The sequence below is a fragment of the Canis lupus genome, chromosome 15, assembly GCF_048164855.1.
Source record: "Canis lupus baileyi chromosome 15, mCanLup2.hap1, whole genome shotgun sequence".
Classification (NCBI taxonomy): Eukaryota; Metazoa; Chordata; class Mammalia; order Carnivora; family Canidae; genus Canis; species Canis lupus.
This window is the reverse complement of record NC_132852.1, coordinates 54,189,158-54,204,673: the sequence shown is the minus strand read 5'-3', so window position 1 is coordinate 54,204,673 and position 15,516 is coordinate 54,189,158. Positions and strand designations below refer to the sequence as shown.

The 15,516-nt window shown below is 49.1% G+C and overlaps 1 protein-coding gene and 1 long non-coding RNA gene across 3 annotated transcripts in view; both read left to right on the top strand.

The window, feature by feature from the left end:
* The first annotated feature begins 2,963 nt into the window (after nt 1-2,963).
* Nucleotides 2,964-5,597, top strand: LOC140604437 (uncharacterized). Its single transcript, XR_012007327.1, has 2 exons — nt 2,964-3,068; nt 3,535-5,597. It is a non-coding gene; the product is annotated as an uncharacterized lncRNA (long non-coding RNA).
* A 7,148-nt stretch (nt 5,598-12,745) lies between these two features.
* DENND11 (DENN domain containing 11) overlaps nt 12,746-15,516 on the top strand; it is a 46,422-nt gene continuing 43,651 nt past the window's right edge. For both annotated transcript variants that reach the window (XM_072777460.1, XM_072777459.1), the window contains exon 1: nt 12,746-13,013. In XM_072777460.1, coding sequence (XP_072633561.1) covers nt 12,746-13,013 — 268 coding nt within the window. The remainder of the gene's footprint in view (nt 13,014-15,516) is intronic.

The following is a 15,516-nucleotide window of genomic DNA, read 5'->3' as shown; positions in this document are numbered from 1 at the left end:
CTTAAACAGCTGCTAACTTCTCTTGGCTGGAGTCCCTTTCCCCAGCAGGGAGACACCTGAGATTTCCGCCAGACACACCTGCTATAATTCAGGCATCTCACACCCTCCACCCTCCCCCCCGCCCCAGGTATCAGCAGTTAAAACTTTTAGGGAATAGGACAAATGTCTAAACTGACAAAAAAAAGCTGAGTGACACATAGAAGCCGGTATGTATCATTTGAAAACAGCAATTACTTTGCCCCCAAATGCCTTATTTTGTAATCTTTAAATTTTTAAAAAATAATTTATTGATTCATGAGAGACACAGAAAGGGAGAAGCAGAGACACAGGCAGAGGGAGAAGCACACTCCATGCATTGAGCCCGATGTGGGACTCGATCCCAAGACCCCGGGATCATGACCTGAGCCACCCAGGCGTCTTTTTTTTTTTTTTTTTTTTTTTTTTTACTGTTAACCTACATCATTAAATTTCTTTCTTAGAGGGGCCCCTTGAGAAGAGTAAAAAACTCTTTGAATAAAAAAAAAAAGTCACCGATACCACTTTGTAGGAGAAACCATGTGAAAGGTCATCCATGGAATAGGAAAATGATATACATGAGCCTTCTTGTACCTTCAGGGGAGACCCTAGAGGTACTGGACACGTGAAATTATGTACCTGATAGACGTGGGCTGAAGAGAGGTGCTGAGGATGGTTTGATCTTGGCTGAAACAAAGTTAATTTCTCTTCTCTTACAGTCTTTGGTTACTCGTTGCCCATCACCAGTCTTCCATTTCCTCCCCCTTCAATCCCTTCAGTCCTTTCTCCTTTCTCAATCTTTCCCATCTCTGACCTGAGCTCATGAGGACGTTAATCCACGTGAAAACTAACCGGGAGGATGTAAAAGTAACTTTTTCAGCTAAAAGGCTTCTCATGCTCCTGCTTTTTACAGGTGTGCACACCACTGGATCCTTCTCTTGACCTTCCCTAGCCCATCCCGCCAGTGCCGACCTTCCCAAATCATTCCACAGGGACATCACGTTGCTCATGGCAGGCACAAACTCACTCACTGCCCACCTCTGGCAGGGTTCCCCCATCCCGCAGGGGCTAGAGACGATTAAGTCATCAACAGGAAAAGGAGGACTCTGGTTATAAGTAAAGAAATTGCTGTGAGCTGAGATCCAGGCTTTGGGAGTGAGATCCTTATTTGCAACTATCACGGCAGGCCAGGTGATATTCCTTGCCGTAGCCTTGGTGTTGACCAGTGTTCTCCTCTTAGGCCATGGGTCGTCCGTCATTCTTGGAGCCCTAGGCTAGCCAAGCCTGGGTCCACTCTCAGGCAGGACGGGACTCATTGGAAACACTCTGAGCGAATCCCAGGCATGCAGGCAGGGCACGGGGCCCAGTTCATGGGGCGTTAACTAGAGACACCAGTTTTTTACCATCACCACCCCCCACACACACACACACATACTCCCCCTTTCCTCTCGGCCTTGCTAGAGTTCTCAGTCACCCTCACTTACGACCACACCACCTACCTAGGGAGGCAGCTGTGCCATTGTTATGGTTTGGGTCCCAGGTCACCAGCATCACCAGTGGTGCTTCGGTTAGAAACGTGCACCATTCACCTTTTCGCGTATTGTCACTCGAAGGACAATTGTGCTAAGGCTTCAGAACAAGAAAGGCATAATAACAAGTACAAAGAAGATGCTCCCAAGTTGGAAAGCGAATAATGGGAATTGGGCAGGTCCTGACCTTGACGGCCTAAGGGAAGCCCCAGAAGCCTGCATTTTGCCTCTGGCCCACAGCCCCACTCTTTGAGGCGTCTTGCCTCACTCTTGTTCTTTGCTCTCAGCGTCTGCACATGATGAAAAATTTTCCTCTTTGCTTCAGCTAATACCCTAGGCATCCGTCCCAGGCAAACAGCTCCTCATCATGAGATGAGGGGTCCAAGGGGGAACACAGGTAATCTGTGGCAGTAAGGGAAAAGGGAGAATTTTTCCCTTAGTACCTGACACGTAGTGAGGGTTCCATAAATTGTTTTTGTTGTTGTTGACTTGGTTTTTTATTTTTTAAAAAGATTTTATTTATTTATTCATGACAGGCACAGAGAGAGATAGAGGCAGAGACACAGGCAGAGGGAGAAGCAGGCTCCATGCCGGGAGCCCGACGTGGGACTCGATCCTGGGTCTCCAGGATCATGCCCTGAGCTGAAGGTGGCACTAAACCCCTGAGCCACCCAGGGGTCCCTAAAATGCTTTTTAAAAAAAAAAAAAGATTTTATTTATTTATTCATGAGAGACACACAGAGAGAGGAAGAGACATAGGCAGAGGGAGAAGCAGATGGATGTGGGACTTGATCTCAGGACCCCGGGATCATGCCCTGGGCTAAAGACAGACGCTCAACCACTGAGCTACCCAGGCGTCCCTCCACAAGTCGTTTTTGAGTGGACTTGGGAAAGCAAAATAAATTCATCTAAGTTTTGTTTTAAATACTCAAAATTTGACTTTTTGAAAGTTTGAATATTTTTCTTATTGTTTCAGGGGTTGCTGCAGTGAGGCAAAGCAATGTTCCCAGGATGTCGATGGAGGAAGCCAGCTTTGCATCTCAGGGCTAAGATCCCTACACCCTGTGCTTGGGAGAAGCTCTCTCCCGCTGCTGAGGAGCCAGAAAGCTAGGCTCAGAGCCCTGCTCCGACGCAACCTTGGTGCTGAGGCCTCTGAAACACCAGTGGGAAAAACAGAAGCAAGAAAGTCTGTCCATTCAAATCAGTTTAGAAGAGGTGGAAACTCATTTTCACCTTTAGGGTAGACTGTTTGCAAAAGTAAAGCTAAGGCCACGGAAAATGAGCCATTTGTTTGAGAGTCTATGGCTCCAAGGAAGGACATGCTGGCCTTATAGTTCCCTCAGGAGGGAGAATTGTAAAAAAAAAAAAAAAAAAAAAAAAAAAATATATATATATATATATATATATATATATATATATATATATATATATATATATATCTGAAGAAGCCAAAGGGAAGCTGTAGCACATTATTTATTGAAGACTGAATTCAGACGGAGTCATTCCAGACTCCGAAACATACAGGTATTGGATTAGAGTATATTTGATGAGCCGCCCCGCCACCCCCCACCCCCTACCCCCTGGGACCCATTGGGAGGTGGAGGTCTGGTTCCCCAAGCAAGAAAGGGACACTTCTCCGAGGCTTTCTGGGAAGCTGGGTGGCTCCAGGACAGGAAGCGGAGACTGGAAGAGGGCTGGGGCTGCCAGCCACTTTCTGGGCCTCAGTCTGTTGGGCCTGGGCTGTGAAGGCTAGAGGCCAGCCTGAGGGAGGTGCAGGCTGGTGGAGGGGACCGTTGGCCCTGGTCCCCAGGACGTGCCCTCGCGAGGCAGCAGGGCAGCAGTCAGCGTTCTCCCACCAGGGCCCGGGGCCTTGCGGACGCAGGGAGGAGTCCTCTCCAGCTCACTGAGGAAACCAGAGGACTAGGCAGGGTCTCGGGTCTCTGGGGTCCCTGCCCACTCCAGCCCCATGTCCCCCCTCATCCTCCTCTAGCTCCGTCTCTCATCACAACCGGAAGTGTTGCTTCAGCCCCACAGAGGGAAGTTTGCAGTGACTTCGAGAAAAGCAGACTACGTTCAGCAGCAGCATACGTTCGCCAGCTCCGGGGACACATCCACCAGCAGCAGTGACAGCAGGTGCAATGTGGTGGCCCATTGCAGCACAGAGCTTCAGGTGCTCCTGACTCCTCTTTTTTTTTAATTGTATCTATATATATTTTTAAAGATTTTATTTATTCATGAAAGACATACAGAGAGAGAGAGAGGCAGAGACACAGGCAGAGGGAGAAGCAGGCACCATGCAGGGAGCCTGATGCGGGACTCGATCCCAGGATCGCAGGATCACAACCTGAGCCAAAGGCAGACACTCAACCGCCGGGCCACCCAGGCACCCCGCTCCTGACCCCTCTAACAGCTCAGGGTGCTCAGCAAGGCCAGGAGGCCTGACGAAGACCTTCTCTTGACCTCCTCCTTCCACCCTGAGAGAGTGCACAGCAGCAGACCCCCGTCCTTGCAGTGACTCTAGTGCTAAGTACATAATTTACTGACACTAGTTCGTATTTGGCCGCCACGTTTCTCATGTGCAAGTGCTTACACAGCTGTATCTGCTAAGTAGCACTGACAGCAGAACGGAATTCCAAGGAAAGATTGTGGGCTGAGCAAGATAAAGCCTGGAGACCGTTTTAACGTCTCGTTAATCCTTTTCTTCTTATTTTGCTTTTTCTCGTGGAAGTGTTCAAACACACCAAAAGTAGAGAAAATACAGTATAATGAGTCTCCATGTATCAGCGATGTAGCTTCAAAAATTATGGGCAGCTGTACAATCTTGTTTCATTTAAATCTGCAATTTCGCTGGGGGCGGTTGGGTACTGGAGGTTTTTTAAAGCAAATCACTGGTAACACATCCTTTCATTCATGAAGACTTCAGCGCCATTAGTGAAACTCCTCAGATTAATCTATTCTCTTCAGATCTGCTAAACATCTACCTGATGAATACATGAGATTCTGACAAATTGCTTCTCTTGCCACGGTGTCACATTTGCTAAAATTACAGGATGTCTGTCAAAAATAGCTGTTACAGGGCAGCCCCGATGGCTCAGCAGTTTAGCGCCGCCTTCAGCCCAGGGGTGATCCTGGAGACCCAGGATCGAGTCCTGCGTCGGGCTCCCTGCATGGAGCCTGCTTCTCCCTCGGCCTGTGTCTCTGCCTCTCTCCCTCTCTCTGTGTCTCACGAATAAATGAACAAAATCTTAAAAAAAAAAAATAGCTGTTATAATAGAGACACACTGCCTGTCCCCTCACAAAACACACTGTTCTTCTTAGAATAAGAACAGATTGCTAACCTGACATCCCACTAATTCAGAGACCATTGATGTACTGCCCATATTTTAAGGAGCAGTTATTTTGAAACAATGGTCTAGACTCCTTAGTCCACTGATCTGTTTTCTGTTACCCACATTTATGTGGGTAACAGAATTTATTTATGTGGGTAACAGAATTTATGTGGCGCTTGGCCATTCCCAGATTCTCCAGAATTAGAGCAGATGGGTCGCCCGTGTGACCTGGTCCAATGCCATTCCACAGAGATGAGATCTCTGTGTCTCCCTGTTCCTCTCTCTCACGCACACACACACTCATTACTCTCACAGGAAGGAATTCATAGGAATGGCAAAGAGCTGGATCTGGCGTGCCTTGATCTTGACTGTCTCTCTGCTCCCAGGGCCGGGGCTCAAGAAGTCACTAGTTACTTGGTCAAACGTTGCCAGCCATTGCTTTATGCTTCTGACCCAATTACAAGATCCCCACACTGAAGGTTTATCTTCCTCAAACAAAAAGAAGCAAACGCTTAATGATTTTGGGGAAGTGTGATAAGGAAGAAAGTAAAGGGTAACCACCAGAAGCTCCAAAGAGAGAAACTGTCAAAAGTGACTGTCCCCAGGGAGGGAGAGGGCCTGGGGGAGGGTCTGGGGAGAAGGAGATTGCTGCTCACTGTATGTCCTGTGTGTAATGTGATTGTTTCATCTTTGCCATGGAGATCTAATTAAAATGTCAAAATAATTTCCAAGAATTTAAATGAAAATTATAAATAAATGCATTTTAAAAAAAAAGATTTTATTTATTTATTCAAGAGAGACACAGGCACCCTGCAGGGGACTCGATGTGGGACTCGATCCCAGGACCCTGGGATCACACCCTGAGCCTAATGCAGACGCTTAACTGCTGAGCCACCCAGGCATCCCAATAAATGTATATTTTTTTACTGGTCCATAAAGTGCTTGAATGCCTCCACTCACTGCTCTGCATCTGCCGACCTCTAAGCTCACGAGGGTCTCCCTGGGCTCAGTCTCCCCAGCTTCTCCCTGGGGGCATTCACTTCCTGCAGTAGCACGCAGCCCACAGTTGTAAACCCTCTGTAACCGGGTGCGCCCTGGAGGGACATCTGCATGGTGTCCAGACCCCACTCCTGAACTTCAGGTCTGCAGCTCCCTGACCCAGCCTCCCCCTGGATGTGCAACAGGCATCTCGGTCTTAACGTGGCTGAACCCAAGCTCCCAACCTCTCCTACCAAACCTGCTCCTCCCGCAGTTTCCTCATTTCTCTATAAACAGAAACATGCCAAACATCTGTAAGTCATCACTGACTGCTCTCTCTGTGACCCTGCATCCAGTCTAGGAGAAACCCTTTCAGTTCCCCTGACCTCCTCCTAACGGCATCTCCTGCTTCCCTGAGCTGGCCTCCGGGCAGTCTGTTCTGCACACAGTAGGCATGGGGTCCTTCTGAAAGCACCCCCCCATCCTCCAGGGCTTCCCATTTCCCTCCAAATATGGAGCCAGCCCCTGTTCTGAGACCCATGAGCCAGAAGACCCACCCCACAACCTAGCTGGTTCCAGGCTCCTCACTGTTCCTCCAGATGCCAAAATCTTTCCATACCTGCCTCGCCCTAGTCCCTCACTTCCTCCGGGCATCTGCTCAAAGCCATTTATCAGAGAGGCTTCCTGGACAACCCCTAGAGTGCCCATCACTATTTCTCTGACTTCTTATCCCTTTCAAGTCTCTTCACAGAACTTATCATTGCATCACGTTTAGTGGGTGCATTTTGTTTTTATTTTTTTAATGTTTCATTTTAAACACTGTGTCTCCCCATCCCACCCCCCAGTAGAATCTAAATTCCATGGGACATCTGGGTGACTCAGTGATTGAGCATCAGCCTTCAGCTCCCAGGGTCCTAGGATCGAGTCCCACATCAGGCACTCTGCATGGAGCCTGCTTCTCCCTCTGCCTGTGTCTCTGCCTCTCTCTCTCTCTCTCTCTCTCTCTGTGTGTGTGTGTCTCTCTCATGAATAAATAAATAAAATCTTTAAAAATAAAAAAAAGAATCCAAATTCTATGAGGACAGGATTTTAACTCTTGTTTGGGGCTCTATTTCCATGACCTGGAACAGGGAACAGGGTGTGGTGCACAATAGGTGCTGGGAGTCAAGGTGTTTGCTTGCACAATGAATACAATGAATATCTTTCATGAGGTTTCAAATTTTAAGTTTTCAACTCCAGCACAAATTCCAGAGGAATGTGTTTATTTCATTTTATTTTTTATTTTTAAAAACATTGATTGATTGATTTGAGAGAGAGCCAGAGAAGAGGCAGAGGGAGAGAGAGAGAATCCCAAACAGGGGCCCGATGTGGGGCTCAATCTCATGACCCTGAGATCACAACCTGAGCCGAAACCAAGGGTCGGGCACTCAACCAACTGAGCCACTCAAGCGCCCTGATTTTAGATAACTCAGTAATTTTAACTATTCATTCTGTTAACCCCTAAGCATTTCTGCCTCAACCTGAGCTCAGCCTCTGTGGTGTATGATTTAACGTGTTTTCAGCTTGGGCCAAGCCAACAAATTCCTGTAGCACAGACAATCTGGGAGGAGTGAAAGGAAATAGAACAGGTGGGGCTGCAGTTATAGCTATTATGGTCTAATGCATACAGTAGACGCGAGGAAGGCAGGAATCTGAAACAGATCAGATTTCCCAGGATGTCTCTGGATGCTCAGAGCTTTGGGTCCTCAGGATATGTGGGACTTAAGTTCACAGGAGAGATAAGCATATAGAGATTCTCCTTACACCATTAGGAAGACTATTTTTTTATCCCTTTATGCACATTCTTAATTTCATCCTGTTACACTTCAGTTTGTCCCACAGTCTGGACTCCTGTCTGGACCACTCAATATTGACTCCGGTCAACTAACTATGCAGCTTGATCATGGAGGCAGTGTAACCTATTCCTTAGCTGGATGGAAGACTAATCCTCAAAGAGAGAATTAAATGGCTTAGTCACATACAGATACTGGTTTTTCCCTAGTAAATATGTAAAACTCGTGCAGTTTGAGTGAAAAAGCTCACAGGTTTTTTTTTTTTAAACTGGATAGAATCATTTTAAATAATTTTCACATGGAGAAATAATTGTCAAAGAAATAGCTGAAGAATTTTTTTAAAGAGTGAAAAGAGAAGACTACCTCTGCTAGAAATAAAAACTTACAAAACTTTGAGGAATAGACATATCAATGGTGAAGAATACATAAATTAGTAAATACCAATAATTCAATATTATCATTTAAAGGGGAATTATAAATCATAGGAATTGAAAGAATTACTCAATAGTGGTATAGCAATTATTGGTTAACTATTCAATAAAAATTTTAGAGTCTCACTTCATAACACATTATCAATATAGACACTGATTAGATTAAGAAATTAAATGTGCAAAACCAATGTATAAATACCTTAAAGAATAAAAGTGAATGTTGATCCAATTTCGGGGTGTGGAACCAACTTCCTGATGTCAAGCCAACATTAGAAATCACGAAAAGAATTGGTAAGTTTGACGACATAAGGTTTAGAACTTCTAAATTTCACAAAGCAATTAAGCAGCATTGAAACCACACAATAAACTGGAAATAAGATTAGTAAAAATTATGTTAGAGAAAATACAAATATTCTCATTATATAAAGAACTCATGTAAATTGATAACAAGAACATGAAGACCCTTGAAGTTAAGCAAGCAAAAGGCATCACAAGCGGTGCCCTGCAGAGCAGCCACAAATCACCAACATAAATTTTGAAACCAGGTTAGAGTCAGTCACAAAACGTTAACTTAGAAACAAAATGCCACATCACATGGCACCTGATGTGATGAGCACTGGGCATTATATGCAACTGATAAATTATTAAACACTACACCTGAAACTAAGTACGTATTACTTTATGTTGGCTAATTGAACTTAAATAAAAAACAAACAAAAACAACAAAATGTCATGTTCATCTGACAGATTGGCAAAAAAAGTTTTAAACAGCAATTAAATCTAAATTTAAACAGCAATTAAATCTAAATTAAATTAAATCTTACTATTAATTATTATCTATATATAATATAATATAATATAAAAAATATATATAATATATATATTATTAATATTAATCTAAACTAAATTAAATCTAATTAGGACAAGAGCGAAATGAAATTGACACCCTTATCCACCACTGACTCAACACTTTGGCAAGATTATCAAAAACCTTTAAAAACACACTTAAGGGCAGCCCAGGGATCCCTGGGTGGCTCAGCGGTTTGGCGCCTGCCTTTGGCCCAGGGCACGATCCTGGAGTCCCGGGATTGAGTCCCGCGTCAGGCTCCTGGCATGGAGCCTGCTTCTCCCTCTGCCTGTGTCTCTGCCTCTCTCTCTCTCTCTGTGACTATCATAAACAAATAAAAAATTAAAAAAAAAAAAAAAAAGGGCAGCCCAGGTGGCTCAGTGGTTTAGTGCCGCCTTTGGCCCAGGTTGTGATCCTGGAGACCTGGGATCGAGTCCCGTGTCGGGTTCCCTGCATGGAGCCTGCTTCTCCCTCTGCCTGTGGCTCTGCCTCTCGCTCGCTCGCTCTGTGTCTCTCATGAATAAATAAATAAAATCTTTAAAAAAGTAAAAAATAAAAACACACTTAAACAAAAACACCAATACATTTTGACCCAGTATTGCCCCTTTGGCACTGTGGCATAAACCAACAACCCAAATAGCTGATTGTTCCTGCTGGTCACCCCTCCTTCTAGATTTCATTCCTTGCCTGATAGCTGCCCTCCTTGATGGGCTCTAGGCCTGATGAGAAGGGATGTCTGTCTTCTTCCTGGCTGCCCCAGCACTGTGTGCAGGGCATGACATATAATTGGTACTATTAATTCAGGGTGAAATTTTGCCAACACTTTATTTTTTTTTAAATTTTTATTTATTTATGATAGTCACACAGGGAGAGAGAGAGAGAGGCAGAGACACAGGCAGAGGGAGAAGCAGGCTCCATGCACCGGGAGCCCGACGTGGGATTCGATCCTGGGTCTCCAGGATCACACCCTGGGCCAAAGGCAGGCGCCAAACCGCTGCGCCACCCAGGGATCCCTTGCCAACACTTTAGGCCCAGCAAAAAGAGGAAGGGCTTGATTGTCCAACAAGGAGAGAATGGTTAGGTAAATTTTCGAACATACATACAACAGGAACCATTAAAATGATGCAAATAAAAACTTCCTGATAGGATGGGAAAATGTTCATGGTCTGATGCTAAGAAAAAAAATAATAAAATTGATATATGGTATATTTCAACATAAACAGAGAAAACAATTATATCATTTAAGATATAGCATTATTTTTCCATGCCACCAAGAATTTTAAAATACCCCCAAGATGAGGAGTCCAGCATAACCCATATGCAGCTGCGGCAAATGTATCTCCCACAGGAAAGAGCCAGGCAGGGCAACTTGCTCATCTCCACTTTGTCATCGGCTAGAGGGAAGAAAAGCATCGCCCCCAAGAATTTGAACTATAAGCCAGTCTTTGCGATAGTCTGCATTTTGAATTCCCACTACCAAAGAACCTCAAGCAGAGAATTTCACTCAAAGTAGTGTCAGGTTGGTGGTGCCTCCAGATAGCTGACAAAAGCAAACACAAATCTCCTCTGTGAGAACTCGACCTCAGCAGGGCTGGCAGCAATTATGAGTCACGGTAGCAATGTTACCCAGTGAAAAGCTGCACCCCAGAATTGGTAAAGCAGGATAAGCAAAATCTTAACAGTGGCCAACTCAATGGTGAGATTATAGATCAAAATTACTTTTATATAATGTCTTTTATATACATGTTTATATATTATAAATATATTTATATAATGTAGATATGCTTTATATAATGTACTTTATATAATGTAGATATATTCACTATTTGGGAAGATAATTTTATTTTAAAACTTAGAAAAAATAAATAAAAGATAGATGGGGTTCTAGGGAACTCATTTTGAAATATAACATCTTAGGGACTTTTTTTTTTTTAAGATTTTAATTATTTATTCATGAGAGACACAGAGAGAGAGAGAGAGAGAGAGAGAGAGGCAGACACACGGGCAGAGGGAGAAGCAGGCTCCATGCAGGGAGCCCGATATGGGACTCGATCCTGGGACTCCAGGATCACACCCTGGGCAGAAGGCAGGTGCTAAACCGCTGAGCCACCCAGGGATCCCCATCTTAGGGTCTTTGAATGTGACTGCTCTGCACTTCCTCTTGCCCTTCACACTCCTTTCCCAGGAGAGCTGTTCTAATAGCTAATTTTAGTTTCTATCATTTTATGAAATTCAGTAGATAGAAGATAAATCTGATAGTCAGGTATAGAGCCAGTTTCAGGCCGTGAATGTGTGTTAAGAGGCCTGTCATCACCATCATTAACCTTTTTGAGCACCTGTTATGTGCAAGATACTAGGTTAAGCCTGCAGAAGGAGCCGGTGGTACAGACGTGAGTCTCTATTCACCTGCCTAGTTGACGAATGTCCGTGTTGCACCTGTTACGCAAGGCTCCAGGAATCTGAAGATAGACATAGAGGCTGGTGAGCTAGAACATATACATAAATGGAGACTGGGAAAGGCTCTGGGTTTAAAGTTTGGACATTTTGGTCTTCTGTTTATCTAGCAGATTACAGATAGGGTGAATATATATAGGATGGAGACTATGAGTTTATTTCTCGGTACATACACAACTTGATAGTATTATACTGGGGGTTCAGGGTGGGGTTCACACAAAAGATCAGGGAAAAAGCGGTCCCTCAGCGGAGAAAGAGAAAAGTCAGAACTGAAGCTGATGGCTTTCAAAATCGACTAAGGATTGTCTATGAACCCCCACTTTTATATTTAGAAATACTATTTTGAATGCCTCAACCCTTGAGTGCACCCGGAGACTAATCGGAGGAGGTGGGAATAATAGGAATAGCCGTTAAAATCGTAAGAAAGCACGATTCAAGGAGAGAAACTTGTTCAGACACCAAATTTATCTCAGCAGTCTGCTCTCAGAAGGACCCAGTGGATTTATGATTTATGCAGCAGGTGTCGCCCAGGGGGTGTTGATAAAGATCCATACCCCATGTGCCCGAGACACAGTGGTGATACAGTTTAACCCCATCTTCCCAAGGGAGATGGTCCGGGACTGCCCAGGACTGCAGGTTTCAGGCCAAAATCCACGACAAAACAATAATCTGTTTATGCCGCATTTTGCCTAAAGGAGGGGGACTCCTTTCGTTATTTATATGTTTAGCGCGACCTCCCGGCTCCTCACCCCAAGGGCAAGCAAGAGGCCATCCCCCAGGCTCTGTGGGGGCTTGGTCACCTAAACGGATGGGGGCCCCGGGCAGGGTCCGGGGGGGGCCACTGTGCAGCGGGTTCAAGGGCGCAGCCGGAGACACGGCGCCCCGAGGCCCGACGCCAGGGCCCGCAGCTGCGGGGGGCCGGGCCCAGCGCGGAGCGCAGCGGGGCAGCGGGGCCGCCTCTGCGGCTGCCTTCCCGGCCCAGCGCCAGCCCCGGCCGCGCTTCCAGGATGATGGAACACATTTCTGCCCCGGTCCCCGCGCCCAGGGGGTTGCAAAAAATAATGACGGCGCTTGCCAATTCGGGCGGCCCAGCTCCCCGACGGGCCCGGGCGGGCGGACGGAGCCGGGGGCGGGGGCGGGGGCGGGGGCTCACACCTGCGCGCGCCCATGCACCGGGGCACGCGGCCCGGCGAGGCCCCGGGGGCGCGGGCGGCGGGCGGCGGGCGGGGCGGCGGGGCAGGTGCGGCCTGGGCCGGGCGCGGCGAGGGGAGTGCCCGCAGCCCGCCCCTGCGCCCGCCCCCCGCCGCCCGCGGCTCCTCCTCGCCTCGCCATGGTGGAGCGGGGAGCCGCGGCGCCGCTGCTGCGCTGGGCCGAGGGCCCCGCCGTCTCCCCGCCGCGGGCCCCGGAGCTGCAGGCCGGAGGCCGGGGCTGCGGCGCGGGCGGGGGCGGCCGCGGGGCCGCGGGGCCGCGGGGGAGGCGGGGGCCCGGGGAGCCGGGCGCCTCCGAGGTGCTGCTGCAGCCCGGGCGCCTGGAGCCGGGCGACGTGGAGGAGGACCAGGTGGTGGCCGTGTTCGTGGTCACCTTCGATCCCCGCTCGGGTGAGGGCCGCTCCGGGAGGGGGCGGGGGGAGGGCGCGCGCGGGAGAGGGTCGCCCCCGGGGCTTGGGGGGCGGCGGGGAGGGGCTCGCTGCGCGCGCACCTGCACCCCCAGCCCCGCCGCGGGGCCCCCGCGAGGACGCGGGGCTTTGTTCCCGGCGCCGCCCCCCCCCGCCCCCCCGCGCCCGGGTCCCCGCGGAGCCGCAGCCCGCGCGCCCTCCCGCAGCCTCGTTCGCACTTGGCCGGCGCCGGGGAATCCTGTTTGCAGCCCCGGGCGCGCGGGCTTTTGTTTTGTGGCTTGGCTGAGCGGCCCCCCACCCCCCGGAGAGGAGGGACGCCCCCCAGGTGAACGCTGCAAGGGACGGCACCGAGCTCCGGGGTCCCGCGGCCCCGCCCCGCCCCAACCCGCGCGGTAACTTTGCGCGCGGCCAAGTTCGCTCCGACTCCGCCTCCGCCTCCGCCAGCGCCGTCCGGGGGGTCGTGCGGGGAGCCTCGGGGGGAGATGGAGCTCGAGACTGGTGGAGGAGCGGCGGCCGCAGGGAGACTCCTGATGGTGGCTTGGGAGGATTAAAGGGTCCCCGAAAATAGTCTTCAGCTTAGCCGCCCAGGGAGGAAGGGTCCGAGCGAGCGGCCAGAACTTCACGGCGGTTCAAAAGTGGGCGCCTGTGCGCTCGGGGCGGGCCTCGGGTGCTCGGGTGCTCGGGTGCTCGGGTGCTCGCTAGCGGCCTCCAGCCAGAGCGGGCTGCCTGGGCTGCCCTGGCAGTGAAGGCGCAGGCCTGGTCCTCCCGGGTCGGGGCTCCTAGGAAGCCCAGGTGTTTCCCTCTGAGCCGGACACCCCAGCCGAGCCCCGGAGTGTGGAGTGCCTGCCCGTCGGTGAAGGGAGAGACCCGCTTCCTCCTGGTCCTCCCTGGATGGGTTCTGGTGGACCCCAAGGGTTGCCACGCGGTGGGAGGAGAAAGGGCTGGACTCTCCAAGTGGCGGGCGGTCCAAGTGTCCAGGCCGGGTGACCTGGCCAGGGATGATAAAGCAGCGAGACGCGGAAGGAAACCAGTGCCAACAGGTGGAGGGACTCGGCCCTTCTGACTCCTGTGTGTCCCTCGGCCTTCAAACTTTTTCTTTGGCTGTGTGTCCAACCCAGTGTTGGAAGGTAATTTTACATCACAGTGCTCTCGCGTGTGTCACTGGCAGAAGTGTCACGAGCTAGTACTAACCCCGTCCACACGTGGTGTATACTGGTATTTTCTCTTTCTCTAACACGTTGGTTGACTCGCGCGGTTGGGACTCCCAGATGGAGTCTGTGGATCCAATTGGATACCGCTCTTTGGGCCAAACTGGTCAATCCTTATCGCTAGACAAAAGCAGAAACTTTGTAACTTAGGCCCTATACCCCATCACCTACAGGTAAAGAGATGCTGGCATGAGCCATTCTGGGAAAGGCTGAAGGACAGAAGAAACAGCAAGGGGACGTTAACAGGGTCTGGTTCTGCAGGGCTAGCTCGGACAGTAGAGGGTAGGGAGAGGGAGGGGGAAAGGAGATCCTACAGAACCCCAGATGGAGTTGATAAACCTGGAGAGCACGGCAGGCCTGGGATCCTTCTTCGCGTCAGTCCCAGCTGCGACCATCATTTGGCCAGGTGTGTGTGTGTGTGTGTGTGTGTGTAGACAGAACAGTTTTCAAATTAAGGTTAGTGTGGACAGATGGGATTGTAAGTGATACCCAGACACCGGGCAGGTCTTTACTCTCAATGGTGTTTCATGTAATCGTGGTCCTCACTAACTGGAGCGTCGTTTCCACCCAGTTTTCTCCGTGAGCAAAACAGACCAAGGCTGAGTGAGTGATTTGGAAATACTAAGTAGCCAATGACACTTGACTCTAAGTCCCGTCTTTCTAGTGTACTGCGTTGCCTGAAACTCTGTCCCCCAACTTTTTATCATTACTGTACCCAGGGAGTGGAGAGGACCGGGAGGAGAATGTGTTTCACTTTGGTTGGTGGTTTTGGTTATAGGCGTTTTTTTTTTTTTTTTTAAAACTGTTCCCTGCCCATTAACTTACCTCTCTCTTGTCATCTATCACAGTCCAAGATGGCACTTTGTGACATGTTAAAAAGAAAAAACCTCTGATAGTACCTCTAGAAAGTGATAATGCTATGGTCCATCTCCTAACGTGGAAGTTGGAATGAATGCTCCTGAGATTTTGGATCTTCCAAGGGTAGCAGAGCTCCTGTGGTGTCCCCTTGTGTGACAGGCGAGGAAGTCATCGTCTGGCGACGTGAGAGGCCGGTCCTCAGTTGCCCGGTGAGCTGGAGACCTCTGGGGACTGGGCCAGGTCTCCTGGTTTGAGTTCAGTATCCTCCTGACTCTGCTGTGGAGGCAGATCACATGTAACTATTTAATCCAGCTTTGCCAAGAGGGGCCGGGTAGCTCAGCTGGTTAGAGCCTAGTGCCCGTGACCTTGTCCACCAAGACTTTGGCCCTTCCTTAGTCTCGGATACCACAAACAGTAGAG